Source organism: Anoplophora glabripennis, unplaced genomic scaffold, assembly GCF_000390285.2.
Source record: "Anoplophora glabripennis isolate ALB-LARVAE unplaced genomic scaffold, Agla_2.0 scaffold303, whole genome shotgun sequence".
NCBI classification, from domain to species: domain Eukaryota; kingdom Metazoa; phylum Arthropoda; class Insecta; order Coleoptera; family Cerambycidae; genus Anoplophora; species Anoplophora glabripennis.
Window position 1 is genome coordinate 144,556 of NW_019416416.1, and position 20,860 is coordinate 165,415.

Genomic DNA, 20,860 nt, shown 5'->3' on the forward strand with positions numbered 1-20,860 from the left:
TAATAGGAAACTGGAAATGTAATATGAAATACCTACCAAATATTCTTTCATGATATTTCACAGACGTGTTAGAAAATAGGTAGTTAACTTTAAAATTAATCCGGGTTTGTCGGGCTCTAACAAGAAATACACACTTATCGTTTGGTTGGTTGCCTACAATCCAAAAGGAGTAAAGTATATAAAAATTAGATTTATTTATAATATAATTGATATCATAACTTATAATATAAATGATATATTTACTTACTTTTTATTATTTTCAACTCGGCACTGAATATTTTTTCTAATTTTGTAGGCATATATACCTACCTATTAGTCCTCAAAATATGACAGCTCAAAAATATTGGAATAAGGAATAAAGTCTTTATTATTAAGTACTACCACATTATTATAATCAGGATGATCAGTGTACATAAATTAAACAAACAACATATTCCTAATGAATGAGGTGTCCCTAAAGTAAATTAAAGATTGATTAACAATCAACAACGTTTATCTATTCAAACCATGTTTATAATGAGATAAACCAGTTTCTGGGCAACCTCTATTACAGTCGCAAATAACGAGGCAATGTCCTTTCGTGTTTTAAACAATACTATTTCTTTCTATAGAAAAAAATGTGATACTAAGAAATTGTTAAGATATTCCAGTTCGGCTACTCATACGCTCAAAATCGCTGAAAGAATTAAACAAAAAAGAAATGAAGCACTACTAGGAGGAGGGCAAAAGCGTATTGATACACAACACAAAAAGGTAAGTACAAAAATCAGATACCTAGTTCACCTTCAACTTTCCTACCAATGTTCTGCTAGGATTGGGAAATGGGTTATACCTAGGCACTTTTAATATAATTCTGGTCTTTTTTTTATTAATTTTTATTTATAAATTAAGAAATCACATTAAATTCCGCAGTATAAAGTTGGAAGGTCAAAGATAAGGATGATTAAATATTACTTCACGATCCACGACGTATAGTATAATTATGCCAATAAATTAAGAAGTCTGATTGATCTAAAACAGACAAACAATAAATTCTGCGATTTTTGTATTTCTTATCTAGAAAATTTTTATTTAGTTAATTTATTGGTATGTGGAGCTATTTACATCAATTCCGTAAGTTAGATAACTCCTAATACACCTACGTGTACAGTTAGTTGCCTACAAAATGTAGAAAAATATTGGCATTGCAATATTTTGTATATTAATCTTGCAAAACCAATAGTTAGCACCACCGTCATTACCACTTGGATTTTATGAATGAAATGAATACGATATTATGTCTATGTAGTTAAATTTTAGCGAAACAAAATAAATATAAAATGATTAAAGTGTGCCCCTTAGTCAAAGTACATATTGCAAATTCAATTATAAAATAAACCAAAGTTACCGGTAAAGATGTATTAGATGTGAGATCTTATACAGAAAATATTTTTAATTTTCGAACGATATTTGTTAAAATCTTTAACGTATGTTTTAAGGGAAAACTAACAGCAAGAGAAAGGATAACATTATTTTGTGACCATGGAAGTTTTGTGGAATACGACATGTTCGTTGAACACACCTGCACCGATTTTGGAATGGACAAACAAAAGGTAAATTAGATACTTTATAATAAGGTATACTTTATAATAAGATATGTTAGATACTTTATAATAATCTTCTAGTTTAGAAACAAAACATTAATTTTTAATTGACCATGTTGCAGAAAATAACTACTCTGCGGAAGAATGCCTCGACTAGTATTGAACTATACCCGCAATATTAATAAAAGCCAATGCTTACTAACAATAAGTATTGGGGGATAAATCAGTGCTGGTTGGGGCATTAATTCGCAGTAGTTGTTTCCTTATCACATTTTAAAATTATTTTCTCCTTCATACTGACAACACAGGTCTTATTTCATTGTACCTATGAAATAGTAGGTCGCTCTCTGCCAGTTGGCCACATTGAAGGCCAGGGCATTGAATATCAATGACCGTTCATAGATGTAACACTTTGTTATATCTTATCTGTTATCTTTAATTTTGTATTTTCGCTAGTTTCCAGGAGATTCCGTGATAACTGGTCACGGTCTAGTCAATGGGAGACCAGTGTACGTCTTCAGTCAAGACTTTACTGTTTTTGGAGGCAGCCTTTCCAGCGCCCATGCCTGGAAGATCTGCAAAATCATGGACCAAGCTATATTGGTCGGAGCTCCTGTTGTTGGCCTGAATGATTCTGGTGGCGCTAGAATACAAGAGGGAGTGGCTTCTTTAGCTGGATACGCTGATATTTTTCAGAGGAACGTACTGGCTTCAGGAGTTGTGCCACAGGCAAGTGCAGTGGGAAAGTTGTTGTTTCATTTATCGGCAAAGAAACAACTATGTAAAAAAGAAACATTTTTTTCATATATTCATCTCTGGAAATGAATCTAGCGGGGTCGCACTTATTATCTACGATCTTGATTATCAAAATATAAACCACCAAAGATCGAGTATAAATCTTCTGCTGATACTTTGTTTTAACGCAAATTTTGACGTAAGAGCTCGTTGTTGCTTTAATGAGTTCTCTCCTCCTGTCCCGTCTAGATCAGCACTTTTTCTATCTAAAAAGGGATCAGAAACAGACATTTTCTAGAGCGGCAGCACAAAAAGATGTTCATTGTGCATTGCTATACACTAGGCAATTTTGAAAATTTGTAGCTGTGCCTAAGTCAAAATATGTTACGAAAGCATTACCGTGTTGCGTTTGTCTAATGTAAGACCGTATGTAGCTTTATCTAACTGAATAGTCTTTCTATAAGCAAGTCGGCATATAAAAGTTTCCTTTTATTATACATCTACCCATTTTTTTCATCCTGCTACTTTCACTTTCATTGGATCCCTATTTCAGATATCACTTATAATGGGACCATGCGCTGGTGGAGCGGTATACTCTCCGGCTATTACCGACTTCACTTTTATGGTTGAAGATACATCATACCTTTTTATTACGGGACCCGAAGTTGTAAAGGTATGTATATAGGACGTAAGTTTATTGCTCCTTTTTATATTACTTCATCATTTTTAAACGTATGAAGCATTTGGTAAGATTTGCCTAATATTTTATTTGTCATGTGTATATTTCGGCACCAATAAATAAAACAAACAATGGTTATGCCAAGCACTCGCATAAATTCCCATTCAACCGCCATTTTTCCATTATGGCTGTTTCATAATCCTGTCAAAAACTGAATTAATATTTTTCTAGCAATTAAATTTTTTGCTCTCCAAGGAAATTTGAACTTTTATCGATAACATAGAAACAAGTATACAGGGTGATTCAGTCATAATGTCATTAATTTTAAGAGCAGATAGAGAAAAATGAGTATAATACGATGGAGTGATTAAAAAAAAATTAAATGCATATTTAAGCTGAAAAAAAAATTTTCAAATCATTATTTAACCCCCTTTTCAGGCTGTTACTGACCGGCTGACGTCAGCCGGCTACGATATGAACAAAGCGACCTAGATGCAATGTTGCCATATTTATATATTTTCGCACATATAAAGACAATAAATAAACGGTTTGCTCACGTCAGCCAATAATAATTTAAAATGCTATAAATTATTTTTTTATAATTATGCAATCAACATATTAAATTGTTATTGTTACCCAGCAAGAACCTCGAGGAGGTCTGAGCATGACTTGCCAAAAATCATTTTTTATTAACATTATAGTGATAATTTTTTAATTTGCTGTAAGCCTTCTACTAAAAATTGAAAGTAACGCGGCCCATTCAGATGTACAGGTAAAAAATGCGGCCCAATTAAACGATCGCCATATACTCCTGTTCATACATTGACACCCAACCTCCTCTGAAAGCTAAACCGATGAGTAGTGTGCGGGTGACCAAATGTGACTATTATGGCTGCAAAAAAATTAGCTCCGTTTCACTCTATATAAAATTTAATATTGAAATTACAAAACCCCAAGAGTTCAAATAATTTAAATTTCATTTCATAACCATTTCAATATCATTATAGAAATAATGACATAAAAAACCAACACTCACTAGATAAATTATAAAGAGAGGGTGAAATGTAATGTAGTATTTAAATATTGACTGTAAGTAATAGAAGATAAAAATACAGTCGGACGGAGACAAATAAACAACTTCGTCCGTCCGTTTCCGACCTAGGTCAACCTTTGTCGAGTTCAATAATCTTCTAATTTGCACGTGTGCACTTTAGTGTCGTCGCAAAAAGTTGTCGGTGTTTTATCAAAGGAAAATCGTGTCATCAATGAATAGGGATGATTGTTTTCGAATGTACGGTTATTACAATTTATCATTTTTAATATTATTAACGTTTTGACGTTTTATAATTTATTATGTTAAATAATACACAGTTTTAGTATTTCAGTTTATTATTCAATATGCAGTTGCGTATAACCAAAGTTTACATAATAAATGTAAACTTNCGGTAAAGTTGCTTTAATGAGCTCTCTCCTCCTGTCCCGTCTAGATCAGCACTTTTTCTATCTAAAAAGGGATCAGAAACAGACATTTTCTAGAGCGGCAGCACAAAAAGATGTTCATTGTGCATTGCTATACACTAGGCAATTTTGAAAATTTGTAGCTGTGCCTAAGTCAAAATATGTTACGAAAGCATTACCGTGTTGCGTTTGTCTAATGTAAGACCCTATGTAGCTTTATCTAACTGAATAAGCTATAAGCAAGTCGGCATATAAAAGTTTCGTTTTATTATACATCTACCCATTTTTTTCATCCTGCTACTTTCACTTTCATTGGATCCCTATTTTAGATATCACTTATAATGGGACCATGCGCTGGTGGAGCAGTATACTCTCCGGCTATTACCGACTTCACTTTTATGGTTGAAGATACATCATACCTTTTTATTACGGGACCCGAAGTTGTAAAGGTATGTATATAGGACGTAAGTTTATTGCTCCTTTTTATATTACTTCATCATTTTTAAACGTATGAAGCATTTGGTAAGATTTGCCTAATATTTTATTTGTCATGTGTATATTTCGGCACCAATAAATAAAACAAACAATGGTTATGTCAAGTACTCCCATAAATTACAATTCAATCGTTATTTTTCCAATATGGCTGTTTCATGATCTTGTCAAAAATTGAATGAATATTTTTCTAGCAACTAAATTTTGTGATCTCCAAGGAAATTTTAACTTTTATCGACTACATATGCGCAAGTATATATACGAAACTTTTTCAGTCTGTTACCAATGAAGACGTGAGTCAGCAGGAACTGGGTGGTGCCAAAACTCACACCTCAATTTCTGGGGTGGCTCACAACTCGTTCAATAACGATGTAGATGCGCTGTTGCAGCTTAGACATTTCATGGGATTTCTTCCGCAATCTAATCAGTTCCCTACGCCTGTTAGGATGTGTGACGATCCATGGTAAATCAAGGTCGTACAAGAAGTGTGTCATGCAAACTGAATTTCGAAATTTTTGCCTCGACTATTTCTGAAGAAAAAAAGCCAAATACACAGCCACACAAAAAAAGTTGTCTGTACTTTTCATGCGACATATGTTATCCGTAGTATTTTTGCCTCCTGATCACGAATTCGGTGTCAGAAAAAACAGGTCAAAAATAGCAAAAATTCACGAAAAAGTGCTAGGAGAAATACAACTTTTTTTTTCTATATTCAAATGTTCATTTATATGGTTATTAAGATCCAGCCTAATGTGAATCCGTCAAAATTGATGGTTCTTTTTCTAACTTAAAAAAAAACGGGTCAATTAAGGTCAGATATCACAAATTTTCAAAAAATAACAGATTCGCCCCAAATTTGGTATATGAGGATTTTCAAGGTCGCTGATCACTGATGCGAGCTCAATTTTGAAAAATTCAAGATGACGGATCCAAGATGGGTGACCAAATTTTCAAAAAATAACAAATTCGCGCTAAATTTATTATAAGAGGCTTTTCGGGGTCGTACATCACGAATTCGAGGTCAATTTTGAAAACTTCAAGATGGCGGCCGACCAAATTTTAAAAAAATAACAGATTCGCGCCGAATTTGATATACAGAGGGTTTCGAGAATACGAATATTACGAATACGAGATCAGATTTATAAAATTCGTTTTTAAAAATTTAATCAATTACCTATGTACTTTATTACCTGAGATTAGGCAGAATACCCGTGAATAGATCTTTTACAGAAAAAAGAACAAGATATAGCCGAAAATAGAAAGGTTCAAACATGATTAGGTACGAAGGTTATAAAGTAAACAAAAATATTACAAAATGAATTTCACAATTCTGACCTCGAATAATAATCAGCTACCCCGAAAACCCCGATATACCAAATTTGGCGCGAATCTGTCGTTTTTTGAAAATTTGGTTAGCCATCTTGGATCCGCCATCTTGAATTTTGCAGAATTGACCTCGGATCCGTGATTAGCGACCCCGAAAACCTCCGTATGCTAAATTTGACGCGCACCTGTTATTTTTTGAAAATTCGTGATATCTGACCCGTTTTTTTGAGGTTAGAAAAAGAACCAACAATTCTGATCGCGGATTCACGTTTGGCGGGGTCTTAACCATATAAATGAACATTTGAATATAGAAAACGGTATTTTTCCTAGCACTTTTTCGTGAATTTTTGCTATTTTTGACCTGTTTTTAGAGGTTAGAAAATTCCTGTGATAGCTCAATACTGACACCGGATTCGTGATGAGGAGCCAAAAATACTACGGATAACATATGTCGCATGAAAAGTACAGACAACTTTTCTTTTTTTGTGTGGATGTATTATTACCCCCAAATTCATAAAAAATATACATATTTAAATTTGATGTTCCAAATTTCTCTGTCATATACAGCTTTTTCAATTTCACTCAGTACCCACGTGATGGTATAGATCAAAATAAAAAAAACATGTTTCCCAATAAAGTACGTTGCGAAATTCAAAAAAGATAAAAAATGGAAATTATAATAATAGTTGTTTTATGCAAAAGAATAATAGTAACATACATGGGCGTAACTACAATTTTTGCATGGAGTGGGTTCAGGGCTGCAAGCTCTATGGAGCCTCTAAAAAAAAGCTCTCTCAATCAGCAACTTGCCGAATAAAATTTCAAAAACCTGAATACGTTTTGATTTCATTCTAAAAAAAGAGGTCATGCAGTCAGCGTTTACCGTTATGCCGATATGATAGACGATAATATTAGATCTTCCCGGGCTTTCTGGGGGGACCGTACACACTCCTGCTCCCCCTTAGCTACGCCCATGGTAATATACCATTTGCGATGTTAACTTATAAAACTTTCTACCAATCCAATCTGCGAATAATGTTTTTTTTAGCCACGAAGATGTTCCAGCTTTGGACACAGTTATCCCTCCTTCAACCACCACACCTTACGATATGCTGGACGTAGTTCTTAGTATTATAGATGAAAGGGACTTTTTCGAAATCATGCCGAAATATGCCAAGAACATCATCATTGGATTTGGTAGGATGAATGGACGAACAGTTGGAATAGTTGGCAATCAACCAAAAGTAGCAGCAGGTAAAGGTTTCCAGGATTAGTAAACTTTTGCCTTTCGGTATTATTCTCAAATCGGTTATTGTAAATTAATAATTACTTTATACTGCAGTATCAAAATAGTACACAGCAGAATCATAAATATATCAAGCCAAAATTTGTACTAATTTTTAATCTGATAAAACAGTTTTCTATATTCTCTGTATAGAAATTGTGATGTGTCGTCGATTTCGCATAGTGTTCCAATATGTTTAGACTGCGCTCCCATTTGGAATATTAAGGAGGTTTATCGGGTACAAAGGTACGTCTAAAGTTTAACGAAAGTTTCTGTAGATGCGGTAGTGACTAAAGTAGTAAGCCTTTAGATTTGGCAACGTTGCACTTGGCTGGCGCGCTCAGCTCGGCGTTCGCTCGCTCCCGTTCGATCAGTCTCTTTGGACACCTGCAAATTTCAAATAATACGCTACGTCGAGAACGCGGCGTTGCCGCAATCACGCATATGGAGGATAAGTTTGTCAACGACAGCAGTTTGAAGGAGAATTATTATAAATTATGTATCTTACAAGTACCTAATCGATTTCTACAAGCTGTCATACGGTTTCTTAGATACCGGTTTCCTATTTATACAAGTTACTGTGGAAACTGTTCGTCAATTGTTGCGCATTCTAAGTGGAAAGACCAAAAAAATCTGCATTCTCATAAGACTGTATTAAATCGTGAAAAATTATTTTATTAATAACTCATCTCTTAGGTATCCAAACTAGTCATAATTTTTTTTGAGGAATTTCTTCATATTAATAAGCTTATATGAATTTTTATATGAATATTTTTTCGTCAATTCCAAATCAGATAAACCTCCTTAAGTATATTGTTGTAAGTAATGGACTTGGATTCAATAGTTGAAGTTAAAAGAACCAGTCATACTGAGAGATAGTAATATCTGTAACAGTAATGAGTAGTTTTGCTAATGCTTGTAACAGTCGTTATCATCAGATAATGAAAGCACTGGCTATGTCCCATAAAAAAAACTGTATACAGGTACAGTAGACCAGTTTTGCATACGATGGTAGAATTGTTGAATACGTATTATAGTATAATTAAAAAAACATACATACCTGCCTGTTGGATCTACCAAGGTGTGTGTAAATTTGAGTTTTCACTAAAATCGACATGTCTGTTTGTATTTAATTAATTTTTTTGAACCCGCTATAATGATACGCCCATAGAATAGCATGTATAGAATGATACACTCCCTACTATTTTGGACGTGGTGTATAGTAGGAAGATTCAACAATTTAATATTGAATATTTTATCATTTCAAGGTTGTTTGGATATTAATGCATCTGTGAAAGCGGCAAGGTTTGTTCGGTTTTGCGATGCCTTCAATATTCCCATTATAACTCTGGTTGATGTACCCGGATTTTTACCCGGGGTAACACAAGAGCACTCAGGAATTATCCGGCATGGCGCCAAATTGCTCTATGCTTACGCTGAAGCTACTGTTCCAAAATTGACTGTGATTACGAGAAAGGTAAATTTGAACTTTCTATATCAATTTGAAACTTTTTGTAATGTAAGAAAAATTAATATGAATTTGGTGAAGTCACATTGTTCAAAAGTGTAATAAAAAAGCATTTGAAAAATAATTATACTTACTTATTATATATTATCGGAAATTATTTACTGTTGACAGTTTTATTTTTATTTTTTATTTATTTCCACTTATGAAAAAAAAAATAATAATAATGACATAAACCCTCACGTCAAAAGGATCAGTCAAGAGTTATATTTTATGAAAGTATTTTATCCTAGTCAACAATCTCTCAAAAAATACAAAAAGAAGAAAATACATTATACTATATTTACTGATTTTAATAAGTTGACGTGTCGAAAACCACTCTGTTATCAGAACTTGGAATGACACTTCGTCTTAAAATAGTTTTGACAGTTTAAGTTTGTTTATTTGTCAGTTTCCACGGACGTTTTGGTTAGGCAAACATATTTTCATACAAAATAATCCTTGACTGATGCTTTTGGCGCAATTTCATTAATTTTAATTTTAAATTTTTTTCCGACATGGCAAAGTAAATAAATTAAAAAACATATACATACTTACTATTTTGATGTCTTAACATTGATTTAGAGAAAAGCAAACTGTCTAATGAACCTAGGCAGAGTGCTTTTTTCTCATTTACAAACTTTTAATCAGTTTGCTCCCCATAAGTATCCCACTTAATAACCGAGAAAAAGTTTCACCATAACACTGAGCCACATTCCGTAACTTTTTACAACCTTAGTGAAACTGAATGATGTATTACCAATTAGGACTTCTAAAAGTTAACGCAAACTTTTGGATCTTTAATTTCGCAAGTAACTTTTCAGGGTTATGGTGGAGCTTACGATGTAATGTCCTCTAAACATCTCCGAGGAGACATAAACTACGCCTGGCCTTCCGCCGAAGTCGCCGTGATGGGCGCCAAAGGTGCAGTGACGATTTTATACAGGGGAAAACCTGATCTGGACAAGCGAGAAGCGGAGTATATAGATGCTTTTGGAAGTCCTTTCCCGGCTGCACAGAAAGGTAAGTAATTAATAATTCTCAATCGTCTTGNTCCGCCGAAGTCGCCGTGATGGGCGCCAAAGGTGCAGTGACGATTTTATACAGGGGAAAACCTGATCTGGACAAGCGAGAAGCGGAGTATATAGACGCTTTTGGAAGTCCTTTCCCGGCTGCACAGAAAGGTAAGTAATTAATAATTCTCAATCGTCTTGAAAGCGTTTATATTTAAACAGAATATTCAAGAAACTAAAAGGGGCGAAGTATCTCAAAATACATACCTTTGAATATACTTTAATATACAGTGAATATACTTTTATTTCTGTTACTAAATATTTATATTGTTTCCATTTTTATGTGTGCGATTTTTTGATTAGGCAAAACTATTTTCATAAAAATAATCCTTAATTGATTCTTTCGTTGTAAGGGGTCGCAAAATAGCCAATAAAGAAAAGAGGAAGAAAATGACAGAAAATCCTAAATATTTATACAGGGTGTTAGTAAAAAAGTGCGACAAATTTCAGGGGGTGATTCTACATGAGAAAATAATGGCAGTTTGCTTATAAACGTATGTCCGCAAATAATTCGTTTTCCGAGGTACGGGGTGTCAAAGTTTTTCTTAAAAACTGACTATTTAATTTATTGCTCTGAAACCGGTCGTGATGTGCAAATGAAATTTGGTGGGTTTTAAAAGGTAGTTATTGAGCATTTTTTGACACGCAATTAAGAATTTTATGTTCATCATTGGCGCGCGTACGGGTAATAATCTCAATTTTTNGTCAGTTTCCACGGACTTTTTGGTTTTTACATATTTTCACACAAAATAATCCTTGACTGATGCTTTTGGCGCAATTTCATTAATTTTAATTTTAAATTTTTTTCCGACATGGCAAAGTAAATAAATTAAAAAACATATACATACTTACTATTTTGATGTCTTAACATTGATTTAGAGAAAAGCAAACTGTCTAATGAACCTAGGCAGAGTGCTTTTTTCTCATTTACAAACTTTTAATCAGTTTGCTCCCCATAAGTATCCCACTTAATAACCGAGAAAAAGTTTCACCATAACACTGAGCCACATTCCGTAACTTTTTACAACCTTAGTGAAACTGAATGATGTATTACCAATTAGGACTTCTAAAAGTTAACGCAAACTTTTGGATCTTTAATTTCGCAAGTAACTTTTCAGGGTTATGGTGGAGCTTACGATGTAATGTCCTCTAAACATCTCCGAGGAGACATAAACTACGCCTGGCCTTCCGCCGAAGTCGCCGTGATGGGCGCCAAAGGTGCAGTGACGATTTTATACAGGGGAAAACCTGATCTGGACAAGCGAGAAGCGGAGTATATAGATGCTTTTGGAAGTCCTTTCCCGGCTGCACAGAAAGGTAAGTAATTCATCATCCTCAATCGTCTTGAAAGCGTTTATATTTAAACAGAATATTCAGGAAACTAAAAGGGGTGAAGTACCTCAAAATACATACCTTTGAAACCAGTGAATATACTTTTTTTTTTGTTACTAAATATATACATAATATTATTTGCTTTTTCTGTGTGAGATTTTTTCGTTACGCATAAAAATAACCCTTGACTGTTCAAAATGTTGAAAAAACTGTTTGAAATAAAATAAAATTTCTCATAATATCCTCAGAATATGTATTAATACTTAATAACAGGTGGTAATAACCTGTGGTCAACGGTAAAAGTTTTTTAGAAGTTTTTGAAATATTTAAAGATATTTAGAAATTTTCGAGGTATTTTAATGTTCTGAAGTATTTTGAAGATTTCGAAATATTTTCAGGTATTTCGAGAATTTTTAAGGATTTCAGAGTATTTGCACATAGAGATTTTGCTTAATTTTTTATGATTTTAGATGTGTTGCGATTGTAACATATTAATGTACCATGTAATTATTTATTTGTCGCATTTTTAATTACCATTTTTTTTATTTAACCGAATATTTATTATATTTTCTGTTAGAAAATAGTAAATTTATAAGAATAACACCTGTACGTGACACAAGTAGATATTTATTTCAAATTTTCTTTTTTTTTTAGTGTAATGGAAATATCCAATTAAGAAAAAAACGTCTCATATATTTCATATTAGTTTTGAAGGATTTAAATGTATTCTAAACCTAAACCTATAGAACCTTATCTTAAATGTCATTGCTACCCAATACCTGTTGGCACAAAACAGTACATACCTACTTTGCATCTACTGACAAAGAGTTACCTACTGATCTGTAGGTGCTATGTAAATATAACTTGTGTCGCATTAGGCGAAATAAACTTTTTAACTAATGGTACTGTGGAAAACAACTACCCTGCGAGGTACAGGGTGATTCACTATATTTTGACCCCCTTTAACTTTTTTGTTTTAATAGTTATAAGAAAATGTGCAATACAAAAGTTGCATGATTTTTTATGAATTTTTCGAAAATAATAGTTGAAAAACAATTGAACTTCAAACAAAATGGCCGTGGATGTTAAATTTGTTAATTTAAATGGAACACCCTGTATATTTTTACATATTTGGATAGGACGTTCTCTGTCGAGTGTAATCATATAAGGTTTGTTGGATCCATCTCTAACGATAAGCGAGAGACTACTAAGAAACGAAAAAAGGGTTTCTTATTAAGAAAATAAGATCTCTTGTAATTGTTAGACCTCTTTCAGGCATTTCTACCTTTTTTTCAATTACGTAAGGATTTACAGATTTAGTTATAATATCTTTTGACATATCGGACATTGATATGGTCTAAAATAGGTATAGGAATTTTAAATAAATCTCACTAATTAGATCATGCAACTTTTGTTTTTCACATTTTTTGATAACTCTTAAAACAAAAAAGTTAAAGGGGGTCAAAGTATAGTGAATCACCCTGTAAGTGCTCTGTCCAGTACCGAATTATACACACCCAATACCTAGTAGGTAAACAGATCATTCATCAACAGCATCATAAGACAGATCAGTTTCGACTTATTGGTTCTCATCAGTATTACTTGCGTGAGACGACCGATGAACGACTTAGTTATTTAGATGTATATCCACCGACATAGGTACTATGGTGTATTGTGAATTTTCTGACGCACTAAGTAGTTTTTGATATATTTCTAATGGTATTTTGATGAATTTTTCCATTTTTGATATATTTTGTAGCTGTTATCATATACGGTGATGAATCTTGAAACTATTATAGGTACTAGTTCTATTCAGAACATAACCGAATTTTATTTTTTAAACTTTATTATTGATTTTATACATTATTGGTTCTTGTTTCCTTGAAAATACTATACCCCCCCCCAGGTCCACCCCTCCAAGAAATTGCCGACAAACGTCCACACGATTTTTTCTGTTGTTCGGTAAACAAGCGGGGAACAAATTTTGCTACAACTCTATGCATGTTCAATTTTTCAGTCAAAATTTCATGGCATGACCCAACTGAAATGCTAACCTCTTCCGCAATTTTTCTGACAGTCAATTGGCGATTTGCACGCACCAGATTTTATAAACGTGAGAGTCACCAATTGAAGTGGAAGGCCTTCCTGGTCGAGGATCATCTTCAATTGACAACCACTTTTAAATCGTGAAAACCATTCGTAATACTGCGTACGACCCAGAGCAAAGCATCATCTCCGTAAGCTTGTTTCAAAAGTTGAAACGTTTCTGTGAAAGTTTTCCTCAATTTCACGCAAAATTTTACGTTGCATTGATGTTCCAGAAAATCGCTCATTCCAAAAATCGTCACTAACCCTTGAACGCGTTGTACTCAAATATCAATATCACGAAAACTAAATGAGATATCAAAAATTGGAGAACATGAGGTTGTAGAGGAGGTTATGCGCAACGTAGTACTGCCAACTGCATATCACTAAATATCTCCATTACCGCGCAATTCAAAAAGTTCGGTTATTTTCTAATTATAATCTAATCCACCTAGCTGGTTTTATCTTAGACATAGGTCTAACCACGGTCTAACGTCACATTTTTCATTTTGAAATTATAGTGGCACTATTTAAAAATAGCGAGTAAAAATTTATAGTTTTTTGCATGTAAAATTTGAGAGAAATGTATCATCTTTCTTAATTAATTATGTGAAAATTTCTGGGAAAATACTTAGAATAGAAGTTATCTCATTTTTTATAGACTTACAATGTATACTTATCTTCAAGGTTTCATTGATGACATCATAGAACCCAGGACGACGCGATGGAGGCTATGCAGGGACCTGGACTTATTGGAGACCAAAAAGCTGACGAATCCGAAGAAAAAGCACGGCAACATTCCTCTGTAAATTCACGGGAGAGGTGTTTGAAAATAAAACACGTCGGTTGTATACTTTCAGTCTTATTTAACAACTTACAACAATATTTTATTACAACTTACGATAGTTAAGCAAACAAATTATTAACATTGTGTTATATGTTAGTGTAAAATATTATTATCAATTTTATCAAAGTGCAATGTCCGTGGTCTAACCGAAGAATCTAGTTTGATTATGTAATACCTTGTAAACTTTTTCTGAACTAGGCCAGGGTGCTAATTCTAATCTACACGTACAATATTATCAGTATATATCACATTGGGGATTTACAGATGTCCTTACGCTACGAATATACAGGGCGCTCCTCGATATCCTTATCTCTAGTTTCTGTAAAACCAGAAACAGTCTATTCGCTGCTGGTTCAGCAACGCCCCGTATAGGGTGCATGCACAATGATACAATACATACAGTGTTACAACATTATTAAAAACTTAGAATTACGCGCTAAACTAAAGTGTAAAAAAAGGTTTTTTTACCGGGCAGCTAAAGAGACGAAATGAGAAACAATTACAGGGCCCTTAATATATGGCTATGTTCTAGATTTAATACACATCCGGTTGACTCGCCTATGACTTCCAAAAATTCCTGTACAATCACAGCTAAGGGGACAACACAGAAACTAAAACACGTAAATTTGGTCAACCGCTAATTTAGAACATTTAGGCAATATGTATCAGTCACGACGAATTATCATTTTTGCAATATAGAAGAACTATACCTAAATATATGATTGTTTCTAAATATACATAATAATCTTATTACTTGTAACAAATATACCTAAATTATCTCAAGTACCTTAAAAAGCAATTTAATTGGTCTTAATAGTTATAGATCGTTGGCCCTTGTCAAGAACACTTTCGAAAAGGGAATTAAGTATCGGGGCATGCCGGGAACTCCTACACTAAACGAACAATTTGGCCAATTTTGGATTCTAGGTGAGACACCCGCGTCGACAAATTAAAATCACGTCCATCTCCGTACAAGGCTTCCCGCAGAAATTAACTCTGATGACTTTGCTAGTTTTAATACTAAGAAGCAAAAAGTTGCAGTATCCTTTTAGGGCTTCAAATACTCGTTTTTAGGCAAAACAATTGAACATTCCATTTATTTTTAAATAAAATAAATATGGGATATGTATTCCCAATCTCTAGACTTAGACCGTATTTTTTAAATTAAGATCGACAGTTTTTTCCATGTTACCAGTACTGTTGAATTTTAACTTTATCTAAATAGGGACGTTCGCAAAAAAATCTGTTTTAACGTCATAAAATGGTTAAAATTTTCCTTATCATTACATTTGCAACGTTTTATAAAAATCAGAAAATAAGTTGTATGGGAAAAACCGGAAAGAAATGTCAATATTTGTTTGAAAGTGCAAGCGTACTCTGATTGGTGTGACGTCACGATGCGGAATCGGCTAGCACGTGGATTTAGTGTTATCTTAGGTTTTCTTTTATCGACGTATGTGTATTGTGTTCTTCTGGGACCTTTTTCGTTTTGTAGTTTATTTAATTTCAATTAAGGTAAGCGGAAGGTTTTCAAAAAGCAGACTCGCATAATACGCCAATTGTGGATGTTACCGTAGTGTATTTTGGCTACATGCAAAGACTTGAAACAAGTTGAATTCAGTGGTGAAAAAAAACGAAACTATAAGTAGTGTTTTATATAAATAAGTAGTACCTACTATACAGTACTTAATCTTCAGTACCTAGTTCATTATCCACAAATGTGGGTGTTACAAATTGAATGTTTTGCGAATTTGGAAACAGGGATGCCAAGAAAGTTTCAAAACAGGTGGCCGATAAATGCAGTTAACACTTTTATCTAAAATATAATTGATTTTTAAGAAGAAAATTGTTTTTCTTCTTACTTTAAACAGATAATATAAAAATAATTGACTTATACCCATACTCGATTTTATCCGAAAATGTCTTGGTTTCTGACGTTGAATTTATAAAAAATTAATATTTATTTCAATCCCCCTAAAAGTGATTTTTTATTTGAAAATTAATTTGAAAACTGCTTTATTTGCGTTTTATATTCACTAGAAAAATTATGTTTCTGTTATAGATGCTCAGTCATTAGTTATGTTTAAGTTAAAAGAAATTGTTCATTTGCAAATTACAGCGAGCATTTATAAAAAACCTTTTCAAGTTTATTTATTGAAGTATTTGTAAACTCATCAAGAAAACCCCACCTTTTCTACGTCCTTTTACACTATTTGAATCATAACGATATGACAAAAGCAGGTAAAACGGATAAAACGGTACTCAAACAAAGATGTCAAAGAACCTAACCTATAGCAGATAAACGCCAACTGGTGGTCTGTTCCGCAAAGTGACATCACACGGCTAGTCTCATTGCAGGTACCGTTTGCTAGTCTCGTTAGCTTCCATGATTTTATTTTTAGTTTATTTTCAACACAAAAATTTTGTAGGCATTACATTCGTTAGTTCGTGTTTCCGAGGCCTTAAAATCACCATTTTTTATTTTCATTTAAAAAATAGCGAACAAAAGTACTCTAATAAAGAAAAGTTAAGACAACACTTAATGTATATATAGACTGTTGCACTGTAAATTGTAACACTTTTACAACGTCGGGCTTCATAATCACACTAAAGTAAACTTTCAATAAAAAAAATATGAAGGTGTTCGAAAGGTGTTGATAAGCTTGAAAGGCTTCTTTAACGGTAGGCAGAATGTATTAATATTAAGCATTGTCAATAATGAGAATCATTGCATAGAAAACTAATAACAATTAAAATTGTTAAAACTTATTGAGAACCTCTGAAATCGGTTGGAGAAGATGTCGGTGGAGTAAGCGGTTCTAAAAAAGTTTTTGTTGTATCAGTGTGATATGTTAGTAGATTTCGACGCCATAAAGTATTTTGGAAATGCAATCAGTATTTTTAATTGTCAGAGGTATTTTTACTTCCATTTTATTCGGAGAACGAGGATTTTTTATTTAACTTGCCTTGTTAGTATGGGACAAATCTTCCAACTGAATTTTTAAAACAGTTATCCCTAATCGATTACGCTGAAATTTTGTATACACGTTTAGTTTGGATGACAATGCATGATTAGCTAAGTGACGTCATTCTAAAATCAATATGGCAGATTCTCAAAGATGGCAGACCAGTTATGGGCGATATGGGTATCAAATGAAAGGGTTTGCTGAGAAGGATACGAAAATAAAATGACGTCACTAAGTGCTTGTTAAAAAAAAATTTTATACATGAACTTTTTATTTTAAAATGAGTTCATTAGACAGTTGAGATAAATCGAAAATAACTCGTAGATATTAAAAAGAACTTATAGGATTTTTTTGTTAGAAAGAGCTTATATTCTTAAAAAATTAAAATTCTTTGACAACGACGTTTTGAACTTGTGATGCATCAGATTATATTAAAAATCTCTTTAAATCGATTTTTCAGAACTATTAGTTTGCCATTTAATTTATCAAAGGTAAGTTTATTATAAAATAAAAAAATATATATCTCTACAATGGCTCATTCTTCCAACAAAATGGAGGCCACATTTCCTCTGAGAAAAATCACTATTTAATCTAATTCCCGGGATATTTAGTGGCGTCGAAATTTTCAGGCTGCTCATAATACCGACTCCCCGTATCTGCGCCACTGGTTGATATATTCGGAAGTAAATTTAGCGAATTCTTACTTGTAACTAGTAGAATCACTCTACCAAGTTTCATCAATCTACGTCGAACGTCCTCAGAGAGATTTAAAAAAATTAATATTCTTTTTAATATTAACACCCTTTTTGCTTATAAAATAATTTGCTCTATCACTTAATGAAGTTCCCGTTTAAAGCCCAGACCACCCTGTATAAATAGGTATATGCGATGCTCAATTGTTTTTTTTATATAAATTTTTTAATCTGTGAAAGGACCTTTATAGGAAACGCTTTTCCTTAAAAAATAAAAAACTTACCGGGGTGATCATTTTCGCCGGAAGCCTTGTACACTAGCGGATATTTCTCGTATACCCCTCGTACGTTTTTGAGACTTACGAGGGGCTTCATAAATGTTCGCCGCCGCATTACGGTACGTTTCAATTTGTAGAAGCAGGTATCGTTCCGTTTATGTTTTCGGACATACTTGTGCATATTCTCCTGTTTCTACAATAAATATCCGAGGTTCTACCTAAAAACGCTCCCTGTCGAAGACCCGCTCATCAGTTTCGGTTGCTCCTAACGTCTAAAACAACGATCGAAGAGCCTTTGGCACTCGTCTCTAGCCCTGACAACATTACTACACCCAGAACGTTCTCCCGCGAGTTCATAACGTCTTTTTCTTCGCGTTTAGCTAGAGAATGGGGGGCAGGAAGGTGCCGGAATCGTTAAGGTTGGTGTCCAGCTTCGCGACGCTGTCGTGTATCCTAGTCTCTATGATTTTGGCCTTTACTTTATCACCTTTTTGTACAATGCATTTGTGGTGGACCCGTGAGTGGCTGCTGCCCGAGGTGCTGCTCGAGGAGTGACTGTCGTGGGCCACGTTGATATCGGAGTGGCTGTGGCGGAGGTCCCCCGGCTTCTGGGAAGTGCCGGCCAGCACCCAGGGGTGCCGCACGGCCTCCTCTGGGGTCATGCGCTTCTTCGGGTTCCAGCTGAAACAAGGCGAGGGTTGTCTTCAACTTCGTTCATCGGAAATATTCAGAAAACGGTTTAGAACAACTGAGAAATAATTTCCTTTAATTTTATTTGAAAGGTTAACTCAAACAAATTGGAGAATATTTTCCAGAAAATCTTATCAAATGAAATCAAAAGATGTTATTTGCTACCAAACATCTAGATATACAGAAGATATCTAACTAATATACAGGGTTGTCCAATAGTATGACAAAGTTTAATATTTCCCTTATTATAAAGATTTGAAAAGAAATATTTTATGGGAGTGATGTACGAGTATTTAAAAAAGTTCACATTTTAAAAATATTTTGAATTATACAGGATGTCCCGAAATTCATGCAACAAAATTTGGTCATAGATTCTTAAGACAAATTTAGGGGACCCGTATTTTTTCTTTTTTGCCAACTGGCCCCCTCTTTCGGAGTTACAGCCCCCTGAAGTGCGCCCTTAAGAAGTCTTTTTTATATTTCGAAATCATGTAGTGCGAGAATCACTAAATTTGGTACACATGGGTTTTATGACATGTGGAATCTCACAGTGCTACGCTTTTTGGCGAGAAACCCTCTTAAGACAATTTTTCGTGGGCCCCCTTGTCTTTGGAACCAGAAATATTTGGTCACAAATTTGACATTTTTAAAAATTATTAGTTAGCTATAAAGTCATTGAATTTAGAAACTTTTTTGTCTCCTGATATTTATTTCGTAAAACCCAATGTTTTTGAGGAAAATGGCGAATCACGATATGCATTCGATTTCATTTTGACATTTTTCTCAAAAACATTGCGTTTTACGAAAAAAGTATAAAGAGACAAAAAGTTTCTAAATTTAATGGCTTTCTAGTGAACTAATTTTTAAGAAATTTAAATATGCTACCAATTTTTTTTTTACTCCAAAGACAAGGGGGCCCACGAAAAATAGTCTTAAGGTGGTTCCCCGCCAAAAAACGCACCATCAGTGTTCACATGTCATAAAATCCCTGTGTACCAAATTTGGTGATCTTCATACAACAGAGTTCTGAGATAAAAAAAGATTATTCTTAGGGGCGGACTTCAGGGGACTGTAACTCCGAAAGAGGGGGCCACTTGGCAAAAATAAAAAATAAGGGTCCCCTGAATTTGTCTTAAGAATCTGTGACCAAATTTTGTTTCATGAATTTCGGGACGCCCTGTACAGGGTGACGCATTAGAGCGGGGCATCTTTATGGTGTTTTTTCTTAACTGGAACATATATTTTTACAAAGTATTCTACAGAAAATTCTCTTTTTAGAGATGTCTTTGTTTTTTGTATTCGATGCGGTGATGCCAAGTTATTTGAAAAAATAAAATAATTTTCGCTGGGACAGGATTCTGTAAATCTATACACTTTGCAGGTACCACCAGCAAATAAGCAAAAACATTTTGTAGGCATGCGGACCAAAGATGTGGACAAACAACAAAATATCGAAATCTTTATAAACTTGTACAGTTTAGCGAATTTCGAAGGACATTTTCTCTATTTTTTAAATGAAACACCCGGTATATTATTTTATTTTTGGATTAATATGTTAATTACGTACAACTTTTGTAAATAATATCCTATACCTAAAAACACTATTTTCGGAAATATTGGCACACCTCTAACAAAAAAAAAAACCTTTAAATTTGCAAACAAAATTAAAATTGTTAAATTAATTGTTTTTATCCGGGGCTAACTTGATGGTAATTAAGAAGATATTAATAAAAACCATAGAAAATCACAAAAAATTATTTTATCTTTTCAAATAACTTGGCATCGCCGCATCGAATACAAAAAACGAAGACATCGCTGAAAAGAGAATTTTTTGT

General features: G+C 33.7%; 2 protein-coding genes across 5 annotated transcripts in view; one reads left to right on the forward strand and one right to left on the reverse strand.

Annotated features, from left to right (window-relative positions):
• Positions 1-515: 515 nt before the first annotated feature.
• LOC108907216 (propionyl-CoA carboxylase beta chain, mitochondrial) lies at positions 516-14,550 on the forward strand. 3 transcript variants are annotated; one of them, XM_018710790.2, is made up of 10 exons: positions 516-753; positions 1,479-1,592; positions 2,040-2,312; positions 2,872-2,991; positions 5,223-5,410; positions 7,322-7,527; positions 8,827-9,035; positions 9,887-10,008; positions 10,170-10,246; positions 14,240-14,550. In XM_018710790.2, exons 1-10 carry the CDS (start codon positions 571-573, stop codon positions 14,359-14,361), a joined length of 1,614 nt encoding a protein of 537 aa, XP_018566306.1. In that variant the 5' UTR covers positions 516-570; the 3' UTR covers positions 14,362-14,550. The 3 variants fall into 3 exon arrangements, with proteins under 3 accessions (XP_018566306.1, XP_023310264.1, XP_023310265.1); XM_023454496.1 differs by lacking the exon at positions 2,872-2,991 and adding an exon at positions 4,785-4,904 and having other exon boundaries at positions 517-753; XM_023454497.1 differs by lacking the exon at positions 10,170-10,246 and having other exon boundaries at positions 517-753; positions 9,887-10,085.
• Positions 14,551-17,681: 3,131 nt separating this feature from the next.
• The window catches only part of LOC108907217 (dual specificity tyrosine-phosphorylation-regulated kinase 4), a 151,018-nt gene continuing 147,839 nt past the window's right edge, over positions 17,682-20,860 (reverse strand). For both annotated transcript variants that reach the window (XM_018710794.1, XM_018710793.2), the window contains exon 12: positions 17,682-19,016. In XM_018710794.1, coding sequence (XP_018566310.1) covers positions 18,716-19,016 — 301 coding nt within the window. In that variant the 3' untranslated portion in view covers positions 17,682-18,715. The remainder of the gene's footprint in view (positions 19,017-20,860) is intronic.